The sequence below is a fragment of the Bufo gargarizans genome, chromosome 9, assembly GCF_014858855.1.
Source record: "Bufo gargarizans isolate SCDJY-AF-19 chromosome 9, ASM1485885v1, whole genome shotgun sequence".
NCBI classification, from domain to species: Eukaryota; Metazoa; Chordata; class Amphibia; order Anura; family Bufonidae; genus Bufo; species Bufo gargarizans.
The window spans coordinates 22,758,124-22,770,224 of record NC_058088.1 but is presented as its reverse complement, the minus strand read 5'-3'; the positions used below and the strand labels follow the sequence as shown (position 1 = coordinate 22,770,224).

The following is a 12,101-nucleotide window of genomic DNA, read 5'->3' as shown; positions in this document are numbered from 1 at the left end:
GTTAGACCAGAGCAAGGCCTTTGACAGAGTCCATCATGACTACCTGTACCAGGTGTTGTTGGAGTATGGCCTTCCTGCACGCTTCGTACAATGGCTGCAGGTTCTCTATATGGAGGCGGTAAGTCAGCCTCTGATTAATGGTCACTTGGCAGAACCCTTTAGGATCATGTCTGGTGTAAGGCAGGGCTGCCCTCTAAGCCCATTATTGTACGTCTTCAGTCTGGACCCTTTTTTAAGAAAGTTGCAAGATAATAGAAATCTCTTGGGGTTGGAATGTCACCTACAGAGTAAAAGAGTGGACATAAAGTTCTGTGCTTATGCGGACGATGTGACGGTTCTGGTCTCGTCTAGTGAGGACTGTGTGGCCCTACAACAGGAGATAGCAGCTTTCTCTCGAGTGTCGAATTCTGCTGTGAATATGGATAAGAGCGAGGCGTTGTGGCTGGGGGGTGACCATGGGGTCTTCTCAGTGCCCTTTAGAACAGTGCAGGGCACGATAAAGATTTTGGGGATTCCGTTTGGAACTGTAGATGATGGGAAGGTGAACTGGGAGGAGAAGCTGGCGGTGTGTGAGCAGAAGGTGCAGTGCTGGAGGCACTGGAAGCTGACTTATCAGGAGAAGATCCGCCTGCTGAAAAGCTTCCTTCTCCCGCTATTCCTCTATGTCAGTGTGGTGTTCCCAGTGCCCGATAAGTTACTCACCAGACTGACCAATATCTTCTTCCACTTCTTGTGGGGTAATAGGGTGAATATAGTCAGGAGGAACATTGTCTATCTCCCCCAGAAGGAGGGCGGCCTGTCCATGCCCTGCCCAGAGCTCTTCTTTAACTTAATGTTTCTGATGAGGAATTTCTCATTTTGTAAGAGTTCAGAGCTGAAGCTGTTTAAGAACCAGATCCAGCAGTTTGTGTCTGTGTGGTCGGTAGGTGACCCCATTAAGAGGATCTCGGGGCGCATTAAGAATAACGTTTCCTGGTATGCGGTACAAGCAATTAGTAAGATTATTAAATGGAAAATCTTATATGGTGAAGTAAAGCAGCTCAGTAGGAAAGAGATGTATAAGAACCTGCTGATGTCTCAGTTTAGTGCCCATATTCAGCTGAGGAACGCCCCGAACCTGGATGTAAAACAGGCTGAAAATCCTGGAGGACCCCAGAGTCCCCGCTCACATGAAGGATGCGTCATGGCTGGCATTTCATGGTAAAATGTATGTCAGGGACAATCTAAAGTGTAGAAATGTGCCAGATAGATCCTGCCCTAGAGAGCAATGCCGTCAGGTACTGGAGACCATGGAGCATCTTCTGCTGGACTGTCCGTTCAGTGTCCAGGTATGGGAGGCCGTGTCACGGTCCCTTCAGTTACCACATCTAGTGGGACAGCCGTATAATCAGCTCTTGTATGGAGACTTCCCCCCAGATCTCAGACAATACAGCAGAAGTTCCCTGTATGTAGTGAATGTGGTGACCATGTACCATCTGTGGTGTGCGCGGTGCTGCCTGGTCATCAACAGAGAGCTCCTGACCTGTGATAACATCTTATATAATATCCTGGAAAGTCTGAAGATGATATATAAGAAAGACCTGAAAAATAACCGCAATAACATGTACTGGAGGAACATCCATGTGTCAGTAATTGTATAATGCGTTGTGATGTGTATTATGAAAGTGATGTCACTTTATATTTATTCTTTTCTATGATTTTATAGTAAGTGTATTGTAATATTTTGTTGCCTGTTTTTAAATAAAAAGATCATTATAGTAGTTATATTCTTATACATAGGAGCAGTATTATAGCAGTTATATTCTTGTACATAGGAGCAGTATTATAGTAGTTATATTCTTGTTCACAGGAGGCAGAATTACATCATTTCTATTCTATTTATTTCCATGGATGGCATTGCATTATTCTAGTAGCCAGTACTGGCAAGGAAAATATATTCAGCTTATTTTCTCAGGGAGATGGACAGATATTGAGAAATGTTTTCAGAGCAGATACAATTCCCTTCCCACGAGTTTATTGGCAGCTCATACAAATTTCATTACTTAGCAGGGGGCGCTATTGAGCACAAGATATATTTCCTCTGTGCTAAAGAGAATATACAATCTTTACAGCAGCGGAGGCATGATGGGAGCACCATACAGAAATAAGAAATAAATTAATGAAAATAAATGAGGAATATTTACTGCATCTTCAGTTGTTAATATCACTTGGGCTTGGGATTGCACTTCACTAAATATTTAAAGGGGCAGGCACACACTCTATAACAATTAAGCCGCTGATTACCAGTAATTAGTTTTCTCGGTCTTTCCCACTGTGCCAAAACATATCAGTTGTAAAGATCATGGCAGATGCCGCAGCATAAAAAGGATTCAATAGAAACCAAGAGCTCAGCAAACTGTTTCATAGATGGGTAATAATAGCCCAGAAACCTAGCGCAGCGCCCCCCCCCCCCCCCACTCTTCCCGATCCCCTCCGAGGCGGAGGCAGCAGATCGTTACGGCTGCTCCTGAATGTACTGCGGGAGGAATGGAAGAAATTGGACAGAGATAAGAGAAGATGGAGAGACATGAGGTCCCTGAATGTACAGTATGGCCAGAGGGGACAGACACGAGATCAGATGATGCCAGTGTAGCAGACGCCGAGTGCCGCAACCAGCTGTTATTTGTCAAACTCCATCTCCACGAATTGTTCTTCTATATTAAGTCTGATCGCTGTCAATTCCTCCGCAATCCGTCCCCATGATGAGGTGTGATGCTAATGATTCTCAATCTATATATCCCGACGTGTGATCATGAGGATGAGGAGAGGAGGGGGCTGGGGGGAGGAGGGGGATACAGATGCACGTGTGAAGCTTCTGCATTGCGTTGCTGTCTGTTACCATGGAAACACGATGCAAAAGGAAAATATAGCTCGCTGCCAACCAGCGAACCCCCCCCCTTCTCAATTTGCCTCAGTAGTCTGATTCCTCTTGTCATCCTCATCTCGCCATGCCTGTCAGTACCACCTAGATCCAAGAAAAGAGATATGCTCCCTAACACTCAGGGAAGGGGAGATGATATTTAAAGGGCGACTCCAATTATTTACAGGAATATACTGGCGCTGTCGTTAACTCTACAGATAAGATGTTACTGCGGGAAAAGGAGTTTGTTCGTGGCCATATTGATCCTCGGGAATTCCTTGGGGTCGCACAGCTCCATCTTAAAGGGGGAAAAAATTCCATCATTTTTTTTACCTTTGGATGATAACCTTTCTAGATAGAGGCCCCCCAAAGTGCCAATTAGGGGACTATAAATAGCGCCCCTGTCTCCGAGCTGGGTCACATGACATACTCCTTTAGCGCTCGACTCCATAGGAAGCTTTGTTCTTTAGGGATCAGGGTGGATAGAGCAGCATGTTACAGGACTTCAGAGGCCCTTGAGAGAGTGTAATTGCTCCTTCCAGTCTTGCTTTTCCTTCGTACGTAATGATCTAATCCATAGGATGTATCCCTTAAAGGCCTCATGCACACCGCCATATTATGGATCTCTACAACGCCCACAGTAATGTATGGACCGTCAATTTCACACAGAGGTTTTTTTTGTGGTTATGAATTCTCATACTTGCCAATAATCCCAAATTGTCTGGGACTGTCCTCATTTTTAAGGGCAACCCCAGCAAATTTTTCTTCCCGGCATTATACCCCTAATTTTGGGGGGAGCAGCAGGTTTTTTTTTCTAGGCAATGCTCAATAGTAATGCTGACCTATCCTTGCTCTCGATTCCTCCTCTACAGGGTCCAACTCCTCTTTGGATCCAGTTGCTGCTGCAAATGACATCCTGACGCTAGCTTGTGTCAAGAAGTCATCGGCTGCAGTGACCGGAGCCTGACCTGAAGAAGAGGATCCACGAAAGGTGAGTAATTAAAAGGTTTCTGATCTGGGGACTGAAGTCATTTAAGGGTCTTGTCTGGGGTCTGAACATTGCGGTCTGGTCTGGACTTTGAAAATTGGGGTCTGAAATAATTCTTGGTCTGTTCAGGTTTAAAGGGGTTACCCAGACTTAATAAAAACTGTAAATTTAAAGGGGTTTTCTGGGAGTTAAATATTGATGACCTTTCCTCAGGACAGGTCATCAATATCTGATTGGTGGAAGACTCCCCACTGATCAGCTGTTTGAAGCGGAATTCGTACGAGCATTGTGGCCTTTTCATACTATACCAGGCATGGTGCCATACATTGTGTACTGGCTGTGCTTGGTATTACAGCTCGATCCCATTCACTTGAATGGGACTGAGCTGCACAAAGGTGTGACAAATAGACGTGACATTACTGGACATCTACGGGGCCACGGTGCTCAGATAATCTTCAGCCTCTTCCTTGTCGAACATCTGATCGGCAGTGGTTGCTGGGAGGATAATTCATCAATATTTAAAGGCTATGTACTCCTTTGGGGGCATTTGTTTTTTATTATAGAATTGTACTTATTTTGAGCTAAAAATATTTTTTTTCAATTGTTCTTTATTACAAAAACTGAGTCCTTTTTTCTGTACAGAGCTGAGATGCTCTAGTAGCAGCCGCTGGATTTTCTGTCTTTTCGTCAGACCAGGAGCTGACGTGCTCCTTATCTTTGCTCTCTGACATTATAAACACTTATAATAGATCAGTTCCTATTTTACTGTTTATGACCTCTCAGCACTATTAGTAGATTTATTAGAGGATGGGCACAGAGTGAAAGTTATGAAAATATAGACAGATAATCATGGTGAAATGATGATTCGCCAGGCGTTTTTTTTATGACTACAAAAAAAGTAGGTAAAGAAGGAGCGCCACTCACTGTGATTCTCAGGATGAAGGAGAAAATACTCACTTAGGCCTCTTTCACGCGACCGTATGGCTTTTTTAGTGTTTTGCGGTCCGTTTTTCAGGGATCCGTTGTTCCGTTTTCGTTGAGTTTCCGTTTCTGTTCCGTTTTTCCGTTTGGCATATACAGGATACAGTAATTACATACAAAAAATTGGGCTGGGCATAACATTTTCAATAGATGGTTCTGCAAAAACGAAATGGACACGGAAGACACATGGATGCATTTCCGTATGTGTTCCTTTTTTTTGCGGACCCATTGACTTGAATGTAGCCACGGAACGTGACCCTCGTATACGGAACGCAAAAAACAGCCCGTAAACGGAATAATAAACAGTCGTGTAAAAGAGGCCTTACGTTGTATTAAACGTGGTAGGAAAAAAATAAAGGATGTTTCAAACTTTTCCCCAGAGACTTGATTAACCTCCTCCTTTTTTCTCTTTTTCACTGTTCCTACAAAGTGAAAGTACCAGTCACGCAGCTCAATATTATTTTTTTTTTTAAAAAGGCCAATTAAAAAATTATTTTTACCCAAAAATGAGCAAAATACAATCATAAAAAAATTGCTTCCAAAGGTGTAAATAGCCTTTTACTCCTGGAAAACCCCTTTAATAGTAAATGGTGTCTGTGGTCAGTCCCTCTTTTTTTTCTGCCCTAACTGTAAGGCTCCTATGATGAGAACAATATGCAGGGAATATTCAGGACAAAATATGTATGTTCTGGCAAACCTTGCTCTACTGCAAGCCACGCCCCCAACAAAGCCATCCCTTAATAAACCACCCCCCAACTACCATCCCTTAATAAGCCACACCCCCGAGACCACACCCCTTAATAAGCCAGTCCCTATGAAAAGATACCAAATATTGGTGACAATGGATTATAATGCATTCCATATTACAGGTGTATTGTCATGGACCATGGATGTTGCCCATAATATTGTCACAGCCAGTTCTGTGAGAAGGTCTGACAGACATCCTTCTCTACCTCTTGCATGATGTTATTTGTTTTGGTTTCACTTTCTCATCTCATTTCCTTCACCTAGGTGTCACCTATTTAGACTAATCCTCTTTCCTTTATATTCCCATACTGCCTCACTTTGCGGTTTATACTACTTCCTGGATTGAAGTGTTCACTGCTGGAGGCTTCTGCTGCTGCTTGTTCAGATAAGTCCTTTAATGTATTGTGTTTCCTTAATGGCTTGATTCTGAAGTGCAGGGAGCCGGTGGTCGTGTCCCCTCATTATTATAGGGTTTTCAGGTGTCACACAGTCTTAGGTACGTGGGCATACAATCGTCTACCTTTGAGACCCTTGTATGTGCTTAGCAGTCAGGGTGAGCTCTTAGGGTTTTATAGGGGTCACCTATATGCTCCTTAGTTTGGGATCAAGCCAGTCAGACGTTTATTCATAACTTCCAGCTATCTGCAACATCATCCGTAACAAATATGGATGTTTTTTTTTTACAGAACACACATGTATATGACAGTGGGGGTAACATACACAAAACTAACCCAGCAGTAGGACATGGGAAACGTTTGTTACACTTGTATGTAGGTGGGTGACTGGTTGTCCAAAGACAACTTATCATAGACTCCAAGATGGCTGACTGTAATTACATCGGCTGATAGAAACCTGAACCCATCGACTTCTGTCTTCTAAATCTGACTGTATTGTTATTTTTCCCTTTTATTGCCCTTCTGATCAAAGGCATTCATCTACAACCCTACGCCCCCTCATCCACCCATATTCCTCTTATTGTTCTTCTGACCAAAGGCATTCATCTACAACCCTACGCCCCCTCATCCACCCATTTTCCTCTTATTGTTCTTCTGACCAAAGGCATTCATCTACAACCCTACGCCCCCTCATCCACCCATTTCCCTCTTATTGCCCTTCTGACCAAAGGCATTCATTTACAACCCTACGCCCCCTCATCCACCCATTTTCCTCTTATTGGTCTTCTGACGAAAGGCATTCATCTACAACCCTACGCCCCCTCATCCACTCATTTTCCTCTTATTGTTCTTCTGACCAAAGGCGTTCATCTACGACCCTACGCCCCCTCATCCACCCATTTTCCTCTTATTGTTCTTCTGACCAAAGGCGTTCATCTACAACCCTACACCCCCTCATCCACCCATTTCCCTCTTATTGCCCTTCTGACCAAAGGCATTCATTTACAACCCTACGCCCCCTCATCCACCCATTTTCCTCTTATTGTTCTTCTGACGAAAGGTGTTCATCTACAATCTTACGCCCCCTCATCCACTTTTTTTCCTCTTATTGTTCTTCTGGCCAAAGGCGTTCATCTACGGCCATACGCCCCCTCACGCTCCCATTTTCCTCTTATTGTTCTTCTGGCCAAAGGCATTCATCTACAACCCTACACCCCCTCATCCACCCATTTCCCTCTTATTGCCCTTCTGACCTAAGCATTCATCTACAACCCTACGCCCCATCATCCTCCCATTTTCCTCTTATTGTTCTTCTGACCAAAGGCGTTCATCTACAACCCTACGCCCTCTCATCCACCCATTTTTCCTCTTATTGTACTTCTGACCAAAGACATTCATCTACTACCCTGCGCCCCAGCCTCCCCCACCACCACTATTTCCATTTCACCAGGATGTGCTGACATGGTCTGCTCCACTGATTCTCCACAGGAGATGCCTTGTTGCAGACAGAACCGCTTCTCCATGACTGCCTTCTGCATGTAATGAGAGAGGGAGGCCGCTTCATCAGCTAATATTATTATTATTATTATAATTATTATGAAGTTCTCTTATTTCTATAAGGTCGGCAGTCTCGTGCTGAGAATTTATGGGCTCTGGTTCACTGAAGCTTACAATTGAATTCTCCCAGATTGTGCTGTGGAAAAGGCAATTTATATGAAGTCGATTAACTTTCCAGTATTTTTTGGCATGTGGGAGAGAACCCTTTGGGATATCTCATACCAACACATGTAGGACATAAAATGTAAAACAATATGCAAATACAGCAATATAACGAGTACTATAGAAGCAAAAGGCAAAAATTTATGACACACCATCACTTATACAATGAGCTACTGAAACCAGTGGTCAGGAGCAGGAAAATCATGGTAATGGCATGTGTATGAACATTATACTCTGTGCCAAATACCATACAGTTTTCCTGCTAATCATAAAAAAAATAAGTTGCTGCCTTCAGAAGCTGGTCCATCCTTGCTTACTATTTAAGGGAGCAATTAAATTATTTACTGGAGGATCAAACCAGGGTAAGGCCTTCCAAGCTAATGAACAAAAAGGATTGGGTCACCAAGTCACTGGACACTAGGAAATGGAGTATCAAACTGGTGAAAACTAGGTTGAGGCTTTTTGAGCCAAAGGAAACCAGGGATTGTGTCACCATGAAATTAGAGACCAAACCAGAGAATAACTGGGTAAGGCCTTCCAAGTCAATAAACCCCAGGGATTGAGTCACATTCGACACCAGGAAATGGGGTACCAAACAGGTGAAAACCAGAGGAACACCTTCTGTGCCAATAAAAACTAGGGATTGGGCCCACACACTATTAGACACTAGGAAATAAGGACCCAAACGAGAGAATACCAGGGTAACGCTTTCCAAGTCAACAAACCCCAGGAATTGGGCCATTAAGCCACTTGACACTATGAAATGGAGTACCAAACTGGTGAACATCAGAGGAACACCGTTTGAACATGTGAAAACCAGGGACAAACCACTGGACACCATGAAATTAGGTACTTAACCAGACAATACCAAGGTAAGGCTTTCCAAGCCAATGAACAAAAAGGATTGGACAAGGAAACCACTGGACACTAGGAAATGGAGTACCAAACTGGTGAACACCAGAGGAATGCCTTCTGAGCTAATGAAAACCAGGGATTGGTCCACCAAATCATTGAACACCATGACATTAGGAAACAAACCAGGGAATACCAGTGTAAGACCTTCCAAGTCAATAAACCCCAGGGATTGGGTTACATTGTACTCAAGGAAATGGGACATCGCACTGGTCAACAACAGGGCAAAGCCTTCCAAGTCAATGAATACCAGAAAATGGAGAGCTAAACATGTGGATTCCAGAGTTTAGTCACTAAACTTCTGGATAACAGGGAATGGCACACCAATTCACTGATATCAAGGTGCTCTAGATGCCCAGTCCCTGATGTAAATTGGCTTAAAAGTCCTTTCACTGTTGGTCATAGGTTTATGTCACTAGTTTCTGTGCTTGCAGAATGCCAGAAAACTGAGGTACCAGTGAATGGGAAACTAGACATTAAACCCCTGGGCACCATGGACTGAGGAACCTGGTCCTCCAGAATCTGGGCCTCCAAACAAGTGGCCATAAAGGAATCAGGCACCAATTTACTGGACACTGGTAAATGGGACATTAAATCAATCAGTAGACACCAAAACTACTGGGATTCAGGACTGAGGAACTAGACAACAGGATGCTGAAAGAAAAATGGATAAAGGTTTTACTTTTGACACCAAACTATCTTCTCCCGGCTATGTTATTCATTTCCTCACATCACTGATATGATCACGGAGCTTGCCACAGACTTGTAATATAATTATAATTTATTGTAAGCGATGCATTATCTCATTAATAAGTAAACACATGCCGCCGCTTTGATCGCACAAGCTGAAACATTGCCAAAAACAATATACTTTTTTTTAAAGAAACGTGAAGTTCTCCAGAGGATAACCAGATGCCTACAAGGCAATTGTATCAAGAATTGTCAAATTCACTCGACCTAAATGGCAAACAAACAATTAACCTACAAAAAAAAAAAAAACGATGATGTAATCAGAAAGTGTGGGAACAATGAATATTTACAAAATCGTTTCTTCTTCATCATGACCTCTCAGGATCCTTGCCAAAAGATGAAAGCCTGTCAACATCTAAGAAATGCTTGCAAGATGGACCACTCCTGGACGCAACTGCTTTCTTACTGAGAAAGACTCCACCATTACTGTCCACAGGGGTGTTTTTTAAGGTTTCCTTTCATTTTGACTCGGCAGGAGATGCAACTTTTGCCAGACCATGCTCAACCGAGGGAGCCCGGCCTACGATATTAACAGAGAATAACACTAAACATTATTGTAAGCCGTAGAGCCCCCGCCAGGTGAATCCTCCATACAGGCTGCATATAATAAAATAATAACCTCCCCACGGTCACACGTCTTCCAGCCGGCCGACAAATTACATCAATTTTCTATGCATTTAGCATAATTGCCAGCAAGCCCATCATTAAGAACCAGCATGCAATTAAAATTAGCCAACGTGTCGCCCTTCATGTGTGTCATTAATTATTAGCGGTATTATATCCGACTCGTGGAAGCGTTAAAAAAAATAGTGAAAAACTGCCCGCTAACACACAAAGATGCCAATCAACCACTATATTTTGACACCCAGCTTAACAAGAGAGGATAGAAGACATGGAAGTAACGTCTTACAGTATTTAGATACAGGTATCAATAATACGGCGCCACCTAGAGTCCAAATTGCTATGAAACTGTGCAGATTGTTATTTTGACCTTAGTTTATACTTTATGAGAAGCTTATAAAGAACACCATAGTCTGCCCCAGCTCCCCGACATACATATGACGACATCATTTTTCCTTACCTTCCTTCTCTCCTTTTTGTCGTCCTTCTTAGTGAAAGCCGTATGGATCCACCAGATCTTGGTGAACATGCTGCCGTAAGCGAGGCTGAATCCAAGACCCAGGAGCCACAGACGGGCCTGCGAGGAAGATGGCGAAGGTCAAGGAGGCTAAATAAGAGGTCTGCCAACTGGAGGTATACAGCGTCTTTTTTTTTTTAGACAACTCCCAGCATGCTTAATCAGGGAATGAGGAAAGCTGGGTAGGAGCTCTGACAGCTTTCCCATGACTCAAGTACTTTCCCGCTCACTTCTTTGCTATAATTATGAAGATTTGGACAATTTGCATGGAGATAAGCAGCGCCCCATGCATCCTCTCGTTCCTCATCCCATTCACTGTATCTTCTTACCTGACAGACCAAAGGGAAGTGCCACGTCTCAATGTGACGTCCATCGAGACCAAGGGGGAAGACGGCGGCGAGAGCCAGGATGCACCCTGCCGCAGTCACGTCGTTCAGATGGGGCTGGGAGTTCTGGATGTACCTGCAGGAAAGCGACAGACGCCACATGAGACTCCACAGACCTGTCAATCACATAAAGAGCGTGCCTCCCTACAGTAAAATACAAAGAATAACTATACAGATGTAACAGTGCTGAAATTGTTATCTAACTCTATGTTTTATTTGTGCATAGCGGTAAGTATAGAATTTGAACTGCAGTCCTATGTAAATGGCTCTGCTACATCCTCAAATGGGGAATGTCACCCAGCTTTCCTACAGTCCTAAATGGCAAGATACACACCAGGTACCTGCTGCTCCCATACTACTACATAACAAAGCAGATTTGCACTGTGAAGGTTTCCATTTCATGACTGCAAACAGAGATGATATTCTGCAACAAGCCCTAAACATATGCAAGTCACTTGTCACCCATCTTTACGAGATATCATATCACACAACTAGATTGGATACTGATGCAGCAAACCCGAGAAGCATTGGGACAGGAGGGGGTTTTCAGTCTCTGGATGCAAACAAGAATGTACTCGTTCACATAAAGCAAGCAGGGATCTTGAAAATCTTGAGGAATTGTTACTTACAATATAATAGAAATTTGCTGAACTTTTCATCATTAAGTGATTAAATTTTATTTATATAAATGTGGAAAATACCTTTAAGGGGTGTAGGGGGCGTGCATATCACAAAATTATGTGCCGGCATAACAAGGTCCACATGGCCTGGAGGCATCTCCTAGGTTTCTGGTCTAACCCCACTAGGGGAAGGCCTATGGTTAAAGCGGCTGTCCAGAATTTAAAAACATGGCTGATTTCTTAAATAAACAGTGTCACACCTGTCTGCAGGTTGTGTGTGGTATTACAGCTCAGCTCCATTTATATCACTAAAGCAGAGCTGCAATATCAGTCAGCAGGTGCGGCGCTGTTTCTGGAAGAAAGAAGTCATGTTTTTCTAATTCTGGACAACCCCTTTAACCATAGGTCTTCCACTAGTGTGGACTAGACCAGGACCCTAGGAATTGCATGTGGTGCCTCCAGGCCATGCTCCTGTAGAAGACCTTGTTATGGGGACACACCTTCTTAAAGTGATTTTCTAGTGTTTCTAATCCTGGACAACCCCTTTAAATCGGGTTGTGGGTAAA

General features: G+C 43.4%; 1 protein-coding gene across 2 annotated transcripts in view; it reads right to left on the bottom strand.

Moving 5' to 3' along the window:
- GABBR1 (gamma-aminobutyric acid type B receptor subunit 1) overlaps window positions 1–12,101 on the bottom strand; it is a 122,826-nt gene that overhangs the window by 31,369 nt on the left and 79,356 nt on the right. For both annotated transcript variants that reach the window (XM_044306091.1, XM_044306092.1), the window contains 2 exons: window positions 10,859–10,991; window positions 10,473–10,589 (listed from right to left, as the gene is read on the bottom strand). In XM_044306091.1, coding sequence (XP_044162026.1) covers window positions 10,473–10,589; window positions 10,859–10,991 — 250 coding nt within the window. The remainder of the gene's footprint in view (window positions 1–10,472; window positions 10,590–10,858; window positions 10,992–12,101) is intronic.